Source organism: Euprymna scolopes, chromosome 32 (assembly GCF_053919585.1).
Source record: "Euprymna scolopes isolate OS-2025 chromosome 32, ASM5391958v1, whole genome shotgun sequence".
NCBI lineage: Eukaryota > Metazoa > Mollusca > Cephalopoda > Sepiida > Sepiolidae > Euprymna > Euprymna scolopes.
The window spans coordinates 48,916,204-48,938,445 of record NC_136513.1 but is presented as its reverse complement, the minus strand read 5'-3'; the positions used below and the strand labels follow the sequence as shown (position 1 = coordinate 48,938,445).

The 22,242-nt window shown below is 36.8% G+C and overlaps 1 protein-coding gene across 2 annotated transcripts in view; it reads left to right on the top strand.

Moving 5' to 3' along the window:
• Positions 1-22,242, top strand: part of LOC145256328 (fibrous sheath-interacting protein 1-like) — a 100,290-nt gene that overhangs the window by 7,815 nt on the left and 70,233 nt on the right. Inside the window, exons 1-2 of one of the 2 annotated variants that reach the window (XM_080115105.1) lie at positions 12,871-12,966; positions 21,955-22,105. In XM_080115105.1, coding sequence (XP_079971231.1) covers positions 12,961-12,966; positions 21,955-22,105 — 157 coding nt within the window. In that variant the 5' untranslated portion in view covers positions 12,871-12,960. Of the gene's footprint in view, positions 1-12,870; positions 12,967-21,954; positions 22,106-22,242 lie in introns of those variants that run through there. The other variant, XM_080115104.1, reaches the window with a different exon arrangement.

The following is a 22,242-nucleotide window of genomic DNA, read 5'->3' as shown; positions in this document are numbered from 1 at the left end:
GAAATGACAGAAGTATCACCATATAATAATGGATACTGAAAACACAAAGAGTTTTATAAATGAAAAATAGAGAAATATGAAAATTTATAAGGAAACATTTTCTATATATATAAAAGCGAAAATGTGTGTATGTATGTATGTATGTATGTATGTATGTATGTATGTATGTATGTGTGTTCGCTTTTTGTGTATGTCTGTAAAAGGCTTTTTTCGCTGGACTTTTCGGTCGGCTCATTCCTTCTTAAAACTTTTTATATCACGTCTAAATGATAATATATATGAGTTAGGAACGGGGGTCGCCTGTCTATTCAATTTGCCTGACTTTCACGCGTTATTTTTTTCCAGATTTTTAGAGCGTCCCGTGTATCTTTTGCTTTTCAGTATAAAACAAGCGAAAACTGGCTTGCAGCCGCGTCATGTTTCAAGGTCAAACATCACGCGACTTAAGTTTCTCGCACCTGTTAATTTCATTTTATAAACGTTAAACTAAGAGGTTTTTCATTCCTCTTCTCTCGTTGGTGAGATGGCTAGGTCCCAGGGTTTTTTTCCATTTCATTTCCATCTCCACGTTAAAGGTTCAGGGTTCAAGCCTACTTTCCTACTAAAACTTTTTTTTTCTTTTACACCTCCAAACACCTGTCCAACATTTTTTTTTTTAAACAGGGGTGTTTTGATCACCCCCCCCCCAACACACACACCTACAAACACTCGGGCCACGCCAGGTACCCCCCCCCCGCTAGTTATATAATAAATAAGAATATAAAAAATAACTTTTCATAGTTCAACACGTGTTTGTGTAAAGAAGATAAGTGAATACTAGTCAAAATGTTTATTGCGTGAATGCGTACATATTTGAGTATTTGGCAGCGTGGCATTGTGTATGTGTGTGCGTTTACGTTTATTCTTGTAGTGCATATACAGATGCGTATGCGTGATGGAAGGCTGGATGCACGAATCATTGAATCTTTTCGCCTAGAGGCCAGGCTGGGGTGTCCAAGAAGCCTTTTTGGGTTCCTTTAATATGAATTGGGTTAAAAGTTCTTTCTTTTTTTACATGGTAGTCACCACTTATCAAGGCCCGGAAGCCACTCAGGGATAAGGGTTATTGCGTGTACAGTAATCAATGGGATAATATCGTAGTAATCGTTTGTAATGGAGATTTGATAAAGTGTCTTACTTAAGGGGGCGGTTTATCAGGAATTTGTTTATGTTGGACTTGAAGACATCCAAGTTGTAGTCAGGTGGGAAACAGGCAAATGGAAGAGAGTTGCACAGGCGTCCACTTCTCAGAAAAAAAGGTTTGTTCATGGAATTTACGTTTTGATACAGGCACAGATAAAGAATGGGGAAAATTAATGACAGTGGTTTCAGCTAGACAGGTGTTTTTTGTGAAAGATTGGTGAGGGAGGACGGGGTCATTGGAGCTCAGACGAGCACTTGCCATGGAAGTAACGATAAAACAAAGACAGGCTCCCAATTTCTCTTCTGTGGGAAAGAGGTTGCAGGGAAAAGAAAGGAGCATCCTCCACTAAGCCACAAAGTCTATTTTGTACTCTGTCAAGGCAGGATAGGCTGTTTTTAGCAGCTCCTGCCTAGATGTGGCAGCAGTACTGGGATGTACTTGGCTTTTATGTAGATAGAGAATTGCATCAACAGTGAAATATCTTCTGGAACGGTAAAAGGATCCTACCATTTTTCCAGCAACCTTGGCAACAGACTTGATGTACATGTTTTAGCAAAAAAAGTATATATATATATATATATATATATATATATATATATATAAATAAATGTTTGGAGGTACAGAATTTATATACAGTTTTGAAAATAATAAGCATAAGTTTCTCAAGAGCTCTTTAGGCTATCATCTCATCAGGAGAAAATCGATAGCGTACAAAATAATATTATGTCGAAAATAAAGAGTTCTAATGGGGAACTTATTGAATGTACGGGGACACTAAAATAAATTTATTAACGTTTAAAAACGATTAAAATATTGGCACAACAAGGGGAAAAGAAAAGAAAAAAAAAAAACGGGAGAAAAGATTCAAAGTTCCCCAATGTCGGATTTTGTAATCATGCGCAAAGTACTTTATTTCCTTTTAAAGTTGACGAGTTTTTTTCTTCTGATGAGTTAAGAGTGGAATAAATTCAAAAATTGGCATAATGATTCTGTACTACGAAACAGGTGCTGTCAAGAATGTATATACACACCTATATATATACATATATCTATACACACACACACACATATATATGTATACACACACACATACACACACGCATATATATATATATATATATATATATATATATATATATATGATGATTGCAACGTCTTGTCAGACGAGTGCCACTCCCTCAGGCACTGAAAGTCCATGAGCCGAATATGATTTAGTCCTGCCATCAAGATTCACATGCTCAAACAGACATGACACTGAAGTCGGTCATTAGTATACATACATATATATACACGCACGCATACATAAATACATACACATACACACATACATATAACACACATATAAGCATACATACATACACAATACATAATACACATACATATACATACATAAACATACACAAGACGGTCAATGGCATACATACATATATATATATAAATGCAAATATACATATTTACACATACACACATACATATCTGTAAACATACACACATATATACATATATACATACACAATGCATAATACACATATATACATACACATGCATACATACACATGTACATGCATATAAATACACACACATATATAAATACATACACACATATACATACATATACACATATGTACACATATGCACATATATATATACATACACTTACCTACATATACATACACATACATGAATATGCACTCATACACAAACATGCACATACATACATACATACATACATACACATATACATGCATACATATACATGCATACACACATGCAAATATATAAATACACAAACACATGCATATATACACATACATACAAACAATATATATACATATATACATACACACACATACATATATACATACATATACACATATACATACATATACGCATAGATATACACACATATACATACACCTGTACATGAACATACATGCACCTATACATACATATATACATATAATGATGGCAGATCAATTATTACATGCTTGCAGCATTTCATGGCTACACGCGTCACAACTTTTCCATGGCTGAGGGAGTATCTATACACAGATGATGTAACAGAGTTTTAGCTTTGTACAACAGCTAAATCTTTCTCTCGGTTCAAAATGTTGACATCCAGCAACAAGCAAGAGCAAGATAGTCAGCAACAATTCAAACTGCAAACCAGCTTAATGCGGGTACTGGTCTCCCACTTTATGGTATTTTTTTTGTTTTTTTTTTAAATCTAATATTTGCTTCTCCTAGAGGGGTTGCCTTCACCACGGCTTACGGGAACTCTCTCCACCCCACATACACATGACAATAAACGCATGCGTACATACAGATGTACGCCAACATACGCATGCATGTGCACACACATGCAACCATAATCATGTAGAGGCACACAAATACGCACATACATACATATGCCTATACATACGTACACACACATATACATGTAAAATACACATGAAGGAACATTCCAAAAGTCATACATAGTAAGTGATCAGCGGCTGGACCGTTTTTTGTCCCTTTTTCTTCCTGATCTTTTTCCTCCTTTTTTTTTCAAATAAAAAGTTTGTTTTAGACTCACACATATGCAGTACATGATAATGATTATGATCATGTTGACAAATTCACACATAATTTTCCAAATAACTTAACATACGAATCGACGAAAAACGTCAGTCCAATTGATATGATTTACAAACGCTTGGATTTTCTTTTTTAAATAAAAGGTTTGTTTTAGACTCATATATATGCAGTACATGATAATGATTATGATCATGTTGACAAATTTGTAGTGAACTACTACTATGATGCTGCTACGGTATGCTCCCCTTATTTCTCTCTTTCTCCCTACTCTTCTACTTTTCCCTTCCTTTCTTCTCTCAACGTCACCAGAGGTTTAAGCCAATCGGAATAGAGGACTGTCCTGGAGGGAGATACAAAGAAGAAATCTCTCTCAGAATGATAGAAGCATCAACATGCGATGGACCAGTTTCCCTGGGTAAAGACTTTTATCAAAGAAATGTACTATCCTCTTTGTAATCCTATATCTTGGAAACCTTTATAAAACATCATCAATCTTAAAGTCTCGTTGCACTTAATTATAACCGATGTTTTCTTTTCCACAACCGTTCTTTTTCAGCACTCTTGTTCTCTCTCTAATGTCGGAGGTGCCCTAAAAAGGGGACCGACCGAAATGGTGACGCTTTTTCAAACGTTGTTAAAAGCTATGGCAAACCGCCATAAATTCTCACATAATTTTCCAAATAACTCAACGTACTAATCACCGAAAAACAGTCCAATTGATATGATTTACAGATGCTTGGATTTTTTCCAAGCGTCTGTAAATCATATCAATTGGACTGTTGTTTTTCGTCGATTCGTATGTTGAGTTATTTGGAAAATTGTGTAAATTTGTCAACATGATCATAATCATTATCATGTACTGCATATGTGTGAGTCTAAAACAAACTTTTTATTTAAAAAAAAAAAAATATATATATATATATATATATATATATATTTTTAAGCTTTAATTTTTTTGATTCATCCAGCCTTGACAGACGTGTTTCAAATATTATCTCTAGTACTTTTCTTTTAATGATTTGGAATTCATTCCATTTGCACTTTTTCCAAGGAACTCTGCCTTTTGGATGATTTTGGACCATTTGGAATTTACCCAGTGGATTGAAATTTTAAATTCGACCATTTTGGATTTTACCATTTTTGGATTTTTACCCTTCACCGGACTATCCATTCATGTGAAATCTTTTTATTATTTTTCTTTTGCCTCCTGTTCCCCTTACCTCACCCTTTTTTTTAACCAAGTAAGATCTTTGACTTACTTGTAGTTTCATTAAATACTTTTATATGCAAAATCCGATCCTGCATTTTGCTAATTCCTGCCCTCTGATGAGAAGGAGAGTATTTCTTCGAAACTCCGCGGATTAAGGACTATCCACTTATCTTGTGTTCCCTTTTTTAAAATTAAATATGTTTTTAACTCTTTTTCAAGATGTCTTTTAACATATTTTATTAATCATTTGTTCATATCATTAGCTCTATTTCCTTTTCGGTTTTATTGAGCTTTTTATATCTGGCTGAGTTTATTTTACTTGTAAATATTAACTCTTTAATATTTATAATATATTTTAAGTTTACCATTTTGATTACCTTAGTAAACTTATCGTAACTTTTATTTTTATTATATATATATATATATATATATATATATATATATATATATATGCATACATATGTGAGAGTCATTGAATTCTTTCTGGTGTCTGTCTAAAACTAAAAATGGGGAAAAAGGTGGCTGGTTAATTTTAATGCATCAAAAAACCAAGCTTCTCTCCTTTCATCATAATTGATCTGATCCCCATCATACCCCAATTGAAATAAATAGATAGATATAAGGAGAATCAAATGTGTGTTTATATAAATATTTGATCGCCGCTTTTTATAGTGCTCGATTTCAAAACAAGCAGTGGGTCAAATCGCTTACAACAGTGCTCTACACAAGGAGAGGGCAGGCTATATATATATATATATATATACACGTTGAGACACCGGTTCTCATCAGATCACTGAAGTTAAGCAATGTTGAGTCTGGCCAGTACCAGATGGGTGACTATTTGGGAAAATTAGGCGTCATATGTGCCTTTCGCTTATATCAGCATTTTTTCTAGTAATTCTGAACCTCCACTTGCCACTGGTATTCAACAATGTCGACTCAAGAGAGCTTGGAGATTGCGCAACTCTTGCCACAAAAATTTCATACGCAGGCACACTTACAGTTGGGTATCCATAGTCTGTCAAGACTGAAGGAAGCCTTATATATACTAGCAGTTCAGCCCGCTTTGCTCAGGCCCTATGTATTGTTCATAACTTCTTTATGTGGATGTGTATATATATATATATATATATATATATATATATATATATATATATATATATATATTAAAGAGTTTGACTCCTGTCCAGGTAACCTACATCTAAAATCTTAAGTGTTTAGACCCAAAATTAATGGAGAAGTTTGGCAGAGTCTGAAAAAGTCAACTCTTTCAACTTTGGCAGCGAAAATTTCTCCCAAAAACCTATTAAAAAGCTTGCTGCATGTTTGAATTCCCTTTATGTAACATTTCAAATGCTTAGACCACAAAATTGACTGAATAGTTTGCTAGAGACTGCAAAGGTAAAATCTTTTGAACTTTGACCTCTTGGCAGCCAAATTTTCGGCCAAAAACCAATTAAAAAGATTGCCCTATGTCTAAACACACTTTATGTAAAATTTCAAATATTTAGACCAAAAATTGTCTGAGTAATTTGATAGAGACCGCAGATAGAAAAATTTTTTTTAATTTTGACCCCAATTTTGACCCCTTAACATTTATTATTTTGGCCTCAAATCAAATTAAAAAGTTTGATCTATGTCCATGTAGCATAGATCTATAACTTCAAGTGTTTAGACCAAAAATTGGCGGAAGAGTTTGGTAGAGTTTTCAAAGGTCAAATCGTTGAGCTTTGACCCTTTGGCATCCAAATTTCTGGCCGAACACTGATTAAAATGATTTTATGTCAAATCTCAAGTCTGTAGACTGAAAATTGAGAGATAGTGTGATATTCGTTTTCATCATGCCGAAAAGACTTACGAATCAACATTTCGAATATTAACAAAACACACACACACACACACACACACACACACACACACACACACTTTTATAGATAGACGGATAGATATAAGGAGAATAGAAATTCGATCTTATATATATTTTTATATTTCTTTATTCTATTTGTGTATATTTACTTCCTTTTCTCTAATTATACTCTAAGATCTTTATTCTTATATTTAATTCCTCTTTTAATATATTTTATTATATACTCCCTTCATTTCCAATCTAAATGTTCTAATCAGCCTTTATCTATATACTAGCATAGGTGCCCGGCGTTGCCCGGCTTGCCCGGCGTTGCCCGGGTATTTGAGGTGTATGTTGAGCAACAAAAAAAAAAAAAAAAGCGGTCAATTTTTTTTAACTTTGACCCTTATTATGACAACTTAAAATTTATTGTTTTGGGCTCAAATAAAGTTATTAAGTTAGATCCATGTCCAAGGAACCTATATCTAAAATTTCGATTATTTATACCCAAAATTGGCGGAGGAGTTTGGTAGATTTCTCAAAGGTCAAATCGTTGAACTTTGACCCCTTAACAGCCAAATTTCTGTCCGAAAATGGATCACAAAGATTTTCACAAATCTCAGTACCCTGTATATCAAATTTCGAGTCTGTAGACTTAAAATTGAGAGAGTTATTGCATAGGGAAGTTACACAGACACACAGACAGACACGTTCACTTTTATAGATATATAGATAGATTCTATGGAATTTCCACGGGTCTTGCTAGTACTCCAGTATTGCAGATACTAAAACCAGCTCGATATTGAAGTATTTATCTTCCTTGCAAAGTGGAAGAGTGTGACACAAGGATCAGAAAGTGAGGCTGAAGAGCCAACATTCTAGAGAGAAAGAGCACTCTCGCCTGCAAAAATATTTATTCATATGAAACGTGCTGAAACAGCAACAACTATGAAGATGAAGATGACCGTCTGCAAATAAATAAATACACAAATTTCTCATCTGAAAGGATTCCAATAAAAAATAAATATATATTACCATTTCATGCAGACCCGATGATGGAAGACCAGATAAGAATGAAAACTTGGATTTATAGGACCAAAACATCCAACATTTGGGGCGTGTGGTGCAGTGGATGGAGGCATTGAGTCTGTTATAGTTCTGGGTGAGCATTGGTCTGAAGATAGCAGTTTCAATCCTACCCAAAACAAGCTAGGGGATTAGTGTTATGTAGTGGTGTTATTATTAGAATGATGAACGTTCTTTTGTTGTTCATGTTATAAGAAGAGTAAGAGTCTTAGTGAGAGATTAGAGTCTTAATCATGTTGTTGGAAGAGATGCTAGTTATTATATATATTCATTGTGAGTGTTCATATTGTTGAGATGTTCATATTGTAAGAGATGGGATGGAGACATTAACAAGTATATATAAAGGGAGAGAGAGAGAGAGAGAGAGAGAGAGAGTACATATAAATACACTTTGAGAGGCGATTCGATATCTAGATAGATAGACCGAGAGATTTGCATTTATGCTTTTGACAGTTCTGTATAAAACGGGAGTGTTTATATAACATAAATACTTTCTAACACATATTCTTTCTAACTCATATTTTTTAGATGATGATCTTATCAAATGGTTCTTATACATAAATGGACAATACCTTTTCTCATTGTAATGATGAACACAGAAGACGGCAGTTATGAAAAACATGATGATCATTTATTTCTTCCATATGACCGGTCAATGGCTTTGCATCCAGGAATTCAAACTTTCATGTAGGTCTTGGATATGACCTTAAACTATATCCGATGGTGAGGCCCCAGCTTGCGAGCTTTGGGGAGTGTGGAGCCACCCTTTAATTGCCATTGTTCCCAGGTCCACCATGACCCGGAGTGGTAGTACTTGTTAGGGTTCCAACTATGGGTTAAATAGAAATCGACTTGAAAAAACTATATATTCTATTAAAAACTTTTCTTCAAAATCACTGGATTCGGCATTAAATAACCTGAAAAGGGTTGATATGCCGTAAAACAAAAACAACCAACCAACCATTTTCATGTACTGTGTGGGGTTAAACAAACCTAAAAAAAATGCATTCACTTCTTGTTCTAAAAATAGCAAATGACTAAATAAAAACACAATTATGCGCGCAAACAAAAAAAAGATAAATTTCAGAGGCACAACGATTAAAAAAAAATACGCCCATGCAAATTCTGCATGGAACAAAAACTGAAAATGTGTTTTGTTTGGTGGACGTAGTTGAAAGCATACCATGTGACAAAAGAGTGATCTTCGCGGCCAATCAACGCTCAGAAAAAAAAATATTTTTCAAAACCTTTTTTCTCACACCGCCTGGGAGCCGATCAACAAATATTTAAACAAATTCACTCACTCACTCACCCACTTCTCACTTAATGCTCCGCACTCTGTGTTCTTCACTCTTCGCCCACTTCTCTATTCACGTTAATGACTCTGTTGCTACCGATTTTTCCGCAAACATGACAAAACACGATTATCCATATGTACACACACACACACACCGTGAATAATGCAGATATTCAGCTGCACGCAAGAACATTTACCTTCTTCTCTATTTCTCCTAGCACACACAAAAATTAAGCCTGTTTTCTTGCTGAGAAAACAAAGGACACTCTGCTTTTTCTTGTCAAAACAACAGTCTCAATAACTTTCACATTTGCAAGAACTGTCGCGGTGTGGAAAAATCCACCGCCTCCACTGCCGCTGACGAGAATTCATCCCTGTCGTTTTCCTTTCTTCTTTCCTTCACTTAAGGGACAGCAAGAAAACTAACGTCTGTGCATGCCTAGACAACCCTTTCAAATTCGTAGCTTCTTAAAACCCTACAGAAATGGGGTTCTACTTAAATTTTTATCAGTTACTTTAAATAATTAACAAAACCTCTCATACGAAACTCTTACTAATAGTTTCAGTCACCGGCCAAAAGAACTCTCATCACATCATAGGCCTGCTACAATTTTCTTAAGTTACACTTGTGTTTGACAGCGCCGGCAACAGTCATGCGTCTCTGTTGTCAGGTATACGGCACATTTTTGCCAGTTGTTTTTGACCCGCCTGGGAGTCTATCTTTGGCCTTTTGGTCAAGCAAGTCAACGGAAAGCGCTCGAAACCCTTTGTTATCTCTCGGTCGGTTCGTCAGGGTTGTCCGCTGTCACCCCTGCTTTATGTCCTGGCTTTGGAGCCTCTTCTCCGCAAGCTGAGACATGGGGAGGCAAATTCGGCCCTGCGCGGAATGGCTCTGCCTGGCGGCTCAGCTGCCAAGGTATCCGCGTTCGCCGATGACATCACGATCTTCATGTCGGGCTTCAGAAACATTGAGGTCGTGTCGGAGGCACTCACACAGTACGAAAGAATCACGGGGGCCAAGATAAACCGCAACAAGTCGGTAGGACTGCGGTTGGGCGCATGGAGTGGCAACGCAAACCTCCCTGCGCCTTTCAGCTGGACAGATGGCCCGGTCCGGATCCTCGGCGTGTGGTTCGGACCGGGTCTCCAGCTTGACAAGAATTGGTTGGAGGTACGGTCAAAGGTGGAGGCTGCAGTCAATTCGTGGCTTCCTAGGAAACTTTCCTTAAAGGGTAGGGCTGAGGCGTGCACCAGTTACGTCTTTCCTCTCATCCTTTACCAACTGGCCGTACTTCCCCTGCCTGCACAACACCTAAAAGCTCTTGTCGAACTCTTGTCCTCACTTCTTTGGGACAGAGGAAGATACTGGGTGAGTAGACAGGTCTGTATTCAACGTCCATGTGAGGGAGGCTTGGGAATGCCGGACTTGAAGTGTCATCGAGATGCTGAGAGGCTGGCCTTCCTGAGCCACTATATGCAGGATGACCAACCGTGGCACCCCGTGGTTACTGCCGCCTTCCCCGACCTCGTTCTCGACCCTTCCATCGAGAGCCGTCGCAGGCCGCGGGGAGAATCTGCCTACATGAAAGAGTGCCGAGCCGCGCTAAAACGACTACCAAGGTCCAGTGACCTTGTGACTGCTACCCGTAGGGAACTCCACAGGGATCTAGTGAAGGGGGCCGCTGACGACCCGCTATGCACGCGTTTGGGGTGGCAGCAGAGTGAGATCCGCTCCGCGTGGAGCTGGGCGCCAGGTTCGAGTCATCTGAACAATTCGGAGTTCTTTCTGACCTGGCGATTGGCCCGAAATGCACTTCCACTCAACAACATACAATGCAGTTCCGGGTTTTTGGAGTCGCCTGATTGTCCCCGTTGTGGGACAACGGCCGTAGAAACTACGGATCACGCTTTCTTCGATTACCGCGAACTCCGCCAGTACTGGTCGTATGTCAGCGGAGTGACGGCTCGCATCGATCCTGAGCATCCTCGCCCAATTACAGTATCCAATGTTGTGGACAACGTGAGGCCGCCGTGGGACCGGGAAAGACAAATGGTCTACGTTACGATCCTGGCCGTGGCGAGAATGGTGATTTGGACGTCGCGTCTGCATGGTTGCCGGGGGATGTTGTCTTTTTCTGATCAAGATCTGATCGCTTTCTTTAAACACCAACTACGGGCGAAGATCAGATGTGACAAAGAAGGCTGCATCGCGCGGCATTTGACAGAAGATGGATACATGTGGCAAGTCTGTGTGTACGAGGAGGAGTCAAATTTGAATACGTGTTCCCCGCCTAGGTGTGGAACGCGTAGTTCTGTAAAGTAAAATTAAACAAGTAGCCTCTCAGCTAGCTGAGTGTGTGTTCCATCCCTCCCCGATTAGGAAGCCTCCAAGATCCCCATCCCCTCTTACCTGCAATTTTTGTTTTCACCCCTTCCTCTAAATTTTACCCATCTTGGAGAAAAAGAAATACAAACTAACCTCCATCCCTTACCCACAATCTAGAGGGCATCCCCACCTAGAGACTGACCCGCAGAAGCGAGGTTCCTTTTACAAACCTAGTGGAACGGGCAGTCTATCAACTAAACGGGGTTAGGAGGGTCCTACTAATCACTTTTTGTTTTTTCTTCCCCCGCCCTCGACACAAATGAATTATTGTACCATTTTATTGTTATCTTTTTTGTTTTTACACGTCAATAAAAAATGTTTTAAAAATTGGGAGTTACTAGGACGTCCCCCAATATGAAAGGGTGAATGCGGTATTATGGTGAAAGAAGATACTAGCTGGGAGAAACCTTTGACTTTGTTTAGTTCTGGAGTGACAAGGATGACCAACAACCCCCAAAATCCCCCCCTTTTGAGTTGGCCATGTGCTTAAGTTTTTTGTTCATCGTTGATTTTGACTGTATTTTTTAACATGAATAAAAGATTTAATATCTCAAAGTGTAGTATCTGTTCCGGCAGATGCTGCAAGCTATGACTAGCTATGACTAGTTATGACTAGCAAAGACCAGATGTGGGGGCAACCCCACATGCCTGACCATTAACCAGCTCCCATTTCCCACCTCTCGGGAGCTGGTCTCCTTTTTCCCTTCCCCCTCCCTTCACTCCTCACATTAAAAATCGGCCTTGTGCCTAATTTGCTCGGTGGGGGAGCAAATAAATACCATCTAGACACACATTCTGGACACTAAACATGTGTAAATAAACACCGTTTATTTACACATGTTTTATTTTATTTTATTTGTGGTGGAAAAGGGGATCTTATGAGACCTGAGTACCACTACAACTATAAATCATATTTTATTATTATTGGTTATGAATGAAAAACACACAATCGTCAGTTTAAATAATGTTTGTCCTCTTGACCCTTTTTTATATTCCATCAATAACCTGCCAAAATGCCAGGGTTGTATTTTCCTTTAAAACGTTTTTCCATCACTGAAATATTCTGGTGAAATTTCTCGCCATCACTACGATTCTCCACAAAATTCTCGAAAATTAAAAAAAAAAAAAACAAAAACAAAATGTACCTCATTCGACAAAAAAAAAAAGGCCAGAAATGGATTTCTCATGTCGCTGTGCATATAAAAATGGTCACAAATGTCCTATATTTAAAAAAAAAAAAAAAAAAAAAAAAAAAACGTTATACATACAGTGAAATTAACAATACCTTTGTACGAAACTTTGGCTTATAAAATAATTCTTTATGCATTTGTTGTGGGTAACCATAGCAACATAATCACTAATCACGGGAGATACAATGAGAGTGAGTCTGTATTTTTTATTCTTTTTCCTTTTGAGCAAATTAAAAATCATTAATAATTAAGAGATCAAAGTGTAGTATCTGTTCCTCAGATGCTGCAGTTGCTGCACTTCAATTTCTTGTTCTCTGTCAGTGGAGGAGAAATCTTTCACGACTGAGACAATTTTTATTTTTGTTCCTTTTCTCCACATTAAAAAACGACCCTGGTGTCTAACTCGGTCCCGTGGGGAGGCATTGTAAATAGGAATAATTACTTTTGTTATGAATAATATATATATATATATATATATATATATATATATATATATATATATATATATATATATATATATATATATATATATATATATATATATATATATAAGAATTACTGCAGGCAAAAATATTTCGTCTTAAAATTCTTTTTTTTTTTCTTCTTCTTTTAATACTTTTCAATAACTTGATGTTTATTGACTTGTCGACTTTTTTTTTCACAAGGAACAGTTTTATCCTTGATCAGTGAAAAGAAAATCTGGTGCTTGTGCACTTATGTTACCGCGCTATTTTATTTATTTATTTTTAAATAGTATTTTAAAGTTAAATTCAATTTTTACGATGTTTTTCTTTATTACATTGTTCGATGAAAATACAGGAATTGTACTTGTACAGCTTAATCAAGACATTAAAAAATGAAAATATCGAAAAAAAAAAAAAAAAAAGGTTATATTGTACGTATCCGTTTTGAAATGAAGATCTCCGAAAACAAATTTTCACTTAATTTGATCGCGTAGTTTTTTTTTTTTTTTTTGTTTTTGTTTTTTACAGCTGAAAAACACGTTTTTATGAGAGCGCGTTGAAGGCAGACATACATCTTGGATTTTTTTTAAATTTTTGTTTGTAGTTTAGAAACACCACGGGGAGATAACTCCAGTTAAAGCGCCGACACTCCCTCCCCATCTTTAATACTAGCTTTTCTTTCTAAAAATCGAACCTTTTGCTCGGTATCATAACAAATTGTTTTTTCGCTCTAAAACAAAAACTACTTGATGAAATTAAGTGAATTTTTTTTTTTTTTTTTTTTTTTTTTTTGGAGAACTTCGTTCCATAACGGATACGTACAATTTAAACATTTTTCGATATTTTCATTTTTTAATGTCTTGATTAAACTGTACAAGTACCTACAGAATAGTTACAGAATACCTTCCTCTCACCATGTTAAGAATAGGTTCCTAAATAATAACGTTATTCTTTCAGCGCGGTAACATAGATACACAAGTACCGAAAATCCTTCTAGACTAAGGACTTTTTTTTTTTTTTAAATATTTTGTCCCAATCGAGACTGCTCGTTTTGAGGAGCTAGATTTGTGTCACATTAAAACCGACCGTATGTCCACCCTCATGGGGATGCAAGTTAACGAATTACCATAACGACCTATAGACAACGGAGTAAATTTTTTACTTTAACTGCAACTCAACACTCATCTTTAAATTAACGAATGTTATAGATTTTCGGGTATGCTGAAAACGAATATCACATTCAAAGTTGGGTCAGACAAGTAGTTTTTTGGATATTAAAACATTTTTTTCCAATTTATTACTTAATGAATTTCAATGGCCGTCACCATTCTTAACATGGTGTTAGAAATTTCAGAAGCAAGGGCGATAACCGCGTGATTTACAATCACGCGATTATTTCGACCAATGGTATTGCGTTGTCCAGTTGCTGCGGAGGATTCAGAAGTGGCGGGAATTTTGTGTTTCAAAAAACAGATTTCAATTTGGCGTCGAGCAAAGCCGACGCGCGTAATCTCGCTCTATGCCTAATGAACTAAGGCATGGTTCTACCCCATTTATTTCTCCGCTCATTTAAATGCGGATATTAGCCGGAGGCTAAAATGTTCTACGGATTAATTACTTCATTATCATTGCCCGCAAGAGGGCATATTATTTTATGAACATCGATCGCAAAGTGCACCAGTTCGTATCGACAGTCTGGAAGGATTCGAGAACCCTCAACCAATTTTACGAGCGGCCGATTCTACCAGCATCTTCAACAAGAAGAAAACTACCTTCGCCTTTCAAGGCAAGAACTACAACTACCTACGCCTTTCAAGGCAAGAACTACCCGCCATTTGGCAGAAGCTAAAGAGGGCACTCTTTTGCAATATGGACTCCTTTTTTACCCTTTTGTAAATAAAATTATTCTTGGATTTAAGGTGAGCCTTTGTTGCTTTTCTGTGTCTCTTTCATTCTGCCATAGGCAAAAACGGGTAAGAGAATTTCTTACAATGGAAAGGGTGTGTTTTGTAACAAGCATGCACATTAATATTTGTTCAGTTGGAAAAAAGATGGCTGCCAGTGAAAACATAAGACATTACATTAGATTATAAAGGTCTTAATATCCATAAAACTACCTGTCTGCCTCAAATGTAAATGTGATATTCGTTTTCAGCATACCCGAAAATCTATAAAAAGTCGTCAATTTAATGGTGAATGTTGAATTGCAGTTAATGTTAAAAAAAAATGCGGAGGATTCAAGACGAAAATAAAGTTCAAGAAATGGAAAACAGAAAATACACTTATTGATGCATTTACTTTGTTGCTTTTTTATTTTTGAATATTCAGTACGTTGCTTGTATAAATTGGTGACGTTTTAAACTAACACATTTCAGATGGAAACATTATTACGTACTTATATGTCTGGGACTGACCTTCTCTCCTGATCTGAAATGGAACTCATACGTCAAATCTGTTGCTAAAATCACTAAAAAAATGGTTGGATCACTCTATCGCTCCAGAAGGTATCCTTTATTTATATAAGAGCAAGTAGGCACTAAAATTGAGCATTGTTGCCACGTGTGGGCAGGAGCTGCTCAGCGCACCCTATCCAGCCTTGATAAACTAACAGGCTTTGAAACCTAATAGATGATGCCCTTTTTCCCTCCCTGCAACCTCTTTCCCACAGAAAAGACATTGCAAGCCTGTCGCTGCCCTATCATTATAGTGCTTGACTGAACTCTGATCAGCCGCTATTCCCCCCTCATATGCAAATTAATGCCACATGTATATAAAGAATCTGCAAACTCACGTTTTTTTTCTTTTCTTCTTTCTCCAATCTCGTCACTTGATGATCAATACAAACACAATGCTGCTCGTGAGTAGTTTATTCTATTGCAGCATTTTTATTTGCCTTTACATTTTAGACCACAGTTTTATTGGAGAGAAAGGACTTAAGAAGAGAGAGACTAAAAAGGTTATATTCTCTAGTTATTTACTTACTAACTTACCAATATAAGAAACTAGCAGGACCTGTTAACCGGCGTTGCCCAGTGGAAACATGCCCCTCTCCTTTTTTTTTTTTTTTTTTTTTACATGGAGTTCACCACCAATGGCCACTCGGGGATAAGGGTTATTGTGTGTACAGTAATCAATGGGATAGTGTAGCAATAGTATTGGAATTTGTTTGTGTTCAACTTGAAGACATCCAGGTTGAAGTCGGGAGGGAAACAAGCAAGCGGAACAGAGTTCCACATGCGTGCAGTTCTAAGTAAAAAAATAACTATGGTTGTTGTTGTTGTTGGTGGTGACCAATCCCCAACGTCCTAATGTTAAGAATGGGTTTCAGAATAGACACCCCTAAACTACTCGTAAAAAAATAAACCATGGTTGTTGTTGTTGTTGGTGGCCAATCCCCAACGTCCTAACGTTAAGAACTGGTTTGGAATACACACTCCTAACCTCCTCATGTTAAGAACATCGTATGGAATAGGCATGACCAACCTTGCCATGGTAAGAATGGCTTTCAGAATAGACACCCCATTTTATGAGTGGGGGGGAGAGGAACTGCCAAAATATTTGCCCCAAGTTCAACCTTGATACATGTTGTCAGCATACCTACCCACAAAACTATACCCTCCCAACTAAATGGGAGTGGGTGGCAGTGTCATGCGGAGAGAAGTACACTTTTTATCACGCATATGTAGAACAGTGAATTACAATGCATAATGCATGTCATTATATCTTGAAAACTAATTGTCTCCGTCAAAGTTAAAATCGATTGTGTTATTCAGCATAGTCTAAAACCTATAGAAGTTGTCAGTTTAAAGGAAATGATGTAGTTGGTGCTAAGGTAAAATGTACCAAAATAAAAAAGTAAATGTCTGAGCAAAGAGAACTCAACAAAAAACAACTATATTAAAAACAAAAAAAAAAAGACAAGAACCAATATATAACTAAGTATATTCGTAGGCAATATAACAAAGGGGAATTTGAACTTTAGCAGCATAAATTATTTGACATACAAAGAAAGTAAAAAAAAAAAACTCGCCGTGTATTGGGTAAATGTTGTCATCTAATGTAAGTATCATTGGTTCGTTGTTTTTCTGTTAATAATCGGTTACAGAGAACAGTTTCTAATCGTTTACTAAAAGATCAGTTCATTTTAGCATCGCATAATTTAGGATGCCGAAACCAGACATGATATAAAGAAAGCTGCGACATAATTTATAACAATATGTAAATAATGTTAATCCAAATAATACGAATTGGCATGATTTATGATGCCATGGTATGTGCAGTAGATGTAAAAATCACCTAAGCTAGCTGCACTAACTTGTTTATATGAAAGTTATGACTATTTTGTTTGTGTAACTCTAAGCTAAATGTTATGCTTAATTTTTGTAAACAGTAGTTTGTAAAGTAGAGGAAAAGCAACGATAGGAAAGTATAACTAATTTAAAATAATGCTTGGCGATTGAGTGGCTATATTGATTAAGGGCTGACGTGTTTGTTTTTTGTATGATGTAGTATAATCTGGAATACTAGAATGTCATGGTTGCAGCCAATGAGAATAGGCGGAATGTTACTGGAGAAAAATCATTATTTTCGAATTGTGAAGTGTAATGGTAGTTGTATGAGTATGAGTGTTTAATCCAGTTAATAAGAGTGTCAGGTCAATATAGATATAATGGTTACATATTTACCCGGTCTTGACTGGGAGAGTGGGAGGATGTTTTAGACAGAGGGGAAAATATGAACTACTTCAACTGTAGATCTTGGCAATCGTGATGATGTCACTTGTAGGAAATAAGATAGGATCTTATTATAACGAATAAACGTGCCTGTAACGGCGTTCATAAGTTACATAAGATGGTGAGTCAAAGTTTAGATGTAATAAATTCGGATGTGGCATCTGTTATTGCAAACCTATCATAATTTGGTCCAGAGGGGAATTTCTGCAATCAAAATATTATATAAAAAGGGTGAGTGACACACAGGCATCAAAGTAACATCCACTGAGATTGAATTATCAGTTCTCTACATCATTAGCATAAAGGGTATTTATACGTGCTTGTCTGATACTGTTTCTCTTCCATGTGTTTCATGAGTAACTATGATCATCTCATCTAGTGGTCAGTAGTTGTCTGTTTAATTAAGACAAATAAAACATCTCATGCATGAAAGACATGTTTTCTGCAAGGTTTTATTAGAGAGAATAAATTTAGGAGAGAGATGTAGAGAGGGCGACAGAGACTAAATAGTTAAATAATTATTTCCTTCTTAATTTTCTAACTTTTGAAATGCGTGACATATCACAGTAACATTTGCTTTAGATCATCACAGTAACATTTGCTTTAGATCATTCTACATTATAAGTGGGTCTTGCTCACATGCCTTCCTGGAGAGAACTGATTTGAAAACCTGTTTCTCTTGCTTGAAAACATCACAGTTTTATTGGAGAAAATAGAATTGTCGTGATTGGCAAGCTAACCACTGTAAGCAAAAACAGGCTGTCAGCTGAGGAGAGAGATTAAAGTTGTCTTTTTCCAGTTATTTACTTACTAACTCATTAATGTAAGAAATGGATGACGTGCTGACATCAAAGTAACATCCACTGAAATCATCAGTTTTCTGCATCATTAGCACATCCCGTTCACATACTCCAACCGAGAGAAAAATTTCAGAGCCATTGTTTTTTTCTCATTCAAAAACATGACATTGTGTCATATTCTTATCTCGTTAAACTCCTGTTTTGTCTACAGAATATGATTGCTTGATATCTGCTCCAATTCATGTCACCCCACTCTGGACATGCACTTATCAAAATTCGCACTAGCAAACTTAATTGCTACTTACTAGCATAGGTTCCCTATTAGTGATGGGACGATTCCATTATTTTTCTTGATTCCGATGCAATTACTTTTTGTTTTACATAGAAGTTACCACTTATCAAAGTCTGAAGGCCACTCGAGGATAAGGGTTAATGAGTGTACAGTAGTCAATGGGATAATATTAGAATGCAAAAAAGAATTTTGGGGGTTTAACAAAGAAGCAACAAATGAAAAAGGGTCAAATATTGAAGTATACAATAAATAAATGTTACCATTGCCAATAAAAGTGACTTTTATACATACCTGGCCTATTTTTTTGTGTTTTTAAATAGTTTTAGATGCTCTTTATTTTATCTTAAATATTTACTTTTCACAAGGTCTAATCCAACAAAGATGACTACCGACACATGAAGAATGTGATGACCATGTTTGTTGGCTTAGACCTCTTGAAAAGTAAATATTTCAGATTAAATAGAGAGCATTTAAAACACAAGAAAATGAGGCAGGTAGGTAGAAAAGTAACTTCTATTGGCCATCATCATCATCATCATCATCATCATCCTTTTCCTCCTTTTTCTCCTCCTCCTTCTTCTCCTCCTCCTCCTCCTCCTCCTCCTCTCATCATCATCATCAAATGGTGTCCTGCATTGACGGCTATGGCCTCCATCTCTCTCTCTCTCTCTCTCTCAAGGCATTTATGAATTCATTGTTGCTCATCATTTTTGATGTTGCGCAGGTATTCAGACTGTCAAGTATGTTTCTCGCTTTTGCCCTCTGCTTCTTCTACACATGATCTTTACTGTCAAGCTAATTTGTTCTATTCCGCTTTTTCTGTAGACATGGCCCATAAATATCATTCGTCTTTTTCATACTGTTCTTATTAGAAACCTTTCTGCGTTTGCCATTTCTAATACTGCCGGGTTTGTTTTTGTTTCTGTTTTCAAAATTCTCCCCAGGAACCAAGTTTCAGTTGCCTCTAGTCTTTCCCTCATGCTGTTGGTGATTATCCAGCACTCACAACCATATAATAGAACAGACCATACATACTTTCTGAGTATTCTGAAATTGGTGTCTATTTTAATGTTTCTGTTGGTCATGATTGATGACAATCTTTTGAAGGTGACTTTGGTTGTGGTTATGCAACTTTGTATTTCAGTCATGCACCTTCCATCAGATATGATCCAGTAACCCAGATATTTGAATTTATAAACTTGTTTAACTGGTACATTGTATTCTTGGATATTGCCAGGCTTACCGTTATGGTAACATTTATTTATTGTATATTTGATTTTTTTTCTCCTTTTTCGTTTATTCCCTTCTCTGCTAACTCTTCAGTTTCAAATCTAACAGGTCCATTCCACTGTAAAGGTCGTCAGATAACCTGAAACTTTTTACTTGAACTTCTTTCAGCAAATTTTTGCCTTTGAAATTTCCTCCCTCCTCTCTGTTTCCCTCGACTGTACTAACATAACATTTTGTGATGTAATGTGAGCAAACACCTTGTTGCCCAACTCCCCACTTAAGATGGCTACTATAAATCTGGCCCCTAATCATAGTAGGCTCATACATCTCGGTGGCAATATAGATTAAAAGTTTAAAAAATATGAGTTGTTCCAAAAGTAGGGTTTCTTATTTTTTGAACTCAAAAACTAAAATGTTGAAGAGCTATGAAGACGAGAGTGGTATCATTTAAATAGATATCTCACTACTGATGCAATTCTCTATCTATATAAAAGCCAAGTATGTCCAAGGATGGAATACTGCTGCCATATCTGGGCAGGAGCTGCTAAAAACAGCCTATCCTGCCTTGACAGAGTACAAAATAGACTCCGTGGCTTAGTGGAGGATGCCCTTTTCTCTACCCTGCAACCTCTCTCCCACAGAAGAGACGTTGCGAGCCTATCCTTGTTTTATCGTTATTTCCATGGCAGGTGCTTGTCTGAACTCAAATCTCCGGTCCCCCCTCGCCAATCTTTCACGAAAAACACCCGTCTAGCTGAATCCACTGTGAAAAATTTCCCCCACTCTTTATCTGTGCCTAAATCAAAACGTGGATTCCATGAACAAAGCTTCTTTCTTAGAACTGCACGCCTGTGGAACTCTGTTCCGTTTGCCTGTTTCCCACCTGACTACAACTTGGATGTCTTCAAGTCCAACGTTAACAAATTTCTAATGAACCGCCCCCTTAAGTAAACACTTCATCAAATCTCCACACTAACGTACTGTACTTGGAATTAACCCTTATCCCTGAGTGGCTTCCGGCCCTTGATAAGTGGTGACCACCGTGTAAAAAAAAAAAAGCTATAAAGACGGGAGTACTATCATTAAAACAGCGACCGTTTTTTGCTCCAGAACTTATTTTTCTACATCGTCGCCACCATTCTTAATGCACTTTTGCCAGCAATGAACAATGGCTGTGCTTGGGCATCTGGAGCACACGTTGGCATTCATATCTCTGTCGCCACTCTGAAATCAACGAATTCGTCTCCTAACTGTGCTAACATCAACTGTATCAGTTTTGTAAATGTTCAACAGACGCTGATGAATTTTGCTCAGTTCAATTTTTCCTGCATGGAGGAATTCAATGCTGCCTCTCTGCTTCTGATGCACGTCCATGACAGGGGTTGCTTTTTTTAGAGTCTCACACTATTAATATCTGCAGCAAAGAGATGAACCTTTCAGGTCATGAATGCATAAGTTCAGTCATCATAGCAATGCAATTTTCAATCCCCTCTGATCCATTTATGTTAAATAAAAAAAGAACAGGCATTACATTGGAACATCCCTTGTACGATGTTAAACTTTTCATTTTCATTATTGAAAATGTGTAAGCAATTGTGTACAACATCTTTATTATTAATGATATTTTCATAAAGTCTAAGCAAACGGTTTTTCTTTGTAGATGAGGGTGCTTGCGCTCGAAGATGTGGATGACAATGATAATGATAGAAGTCTAAATTCACCGGATGATGACCATCCAAGAAATGATGATGACCATTCCGTGGAAGCAGATTTGTTGCATGAAATTTGCCAACTTGTTGCAGACATTCAAGGTAAGAAAAAATTTGAAAAATCAAACACGACTTTTTGTTAAGTTATCAAACCACTAAACATTACCGTGCCCCGTTGGGTCACAATTACTTCCACCATTTATTTATTTATTTATTTTTTTTTTTATTCAATTTTCACC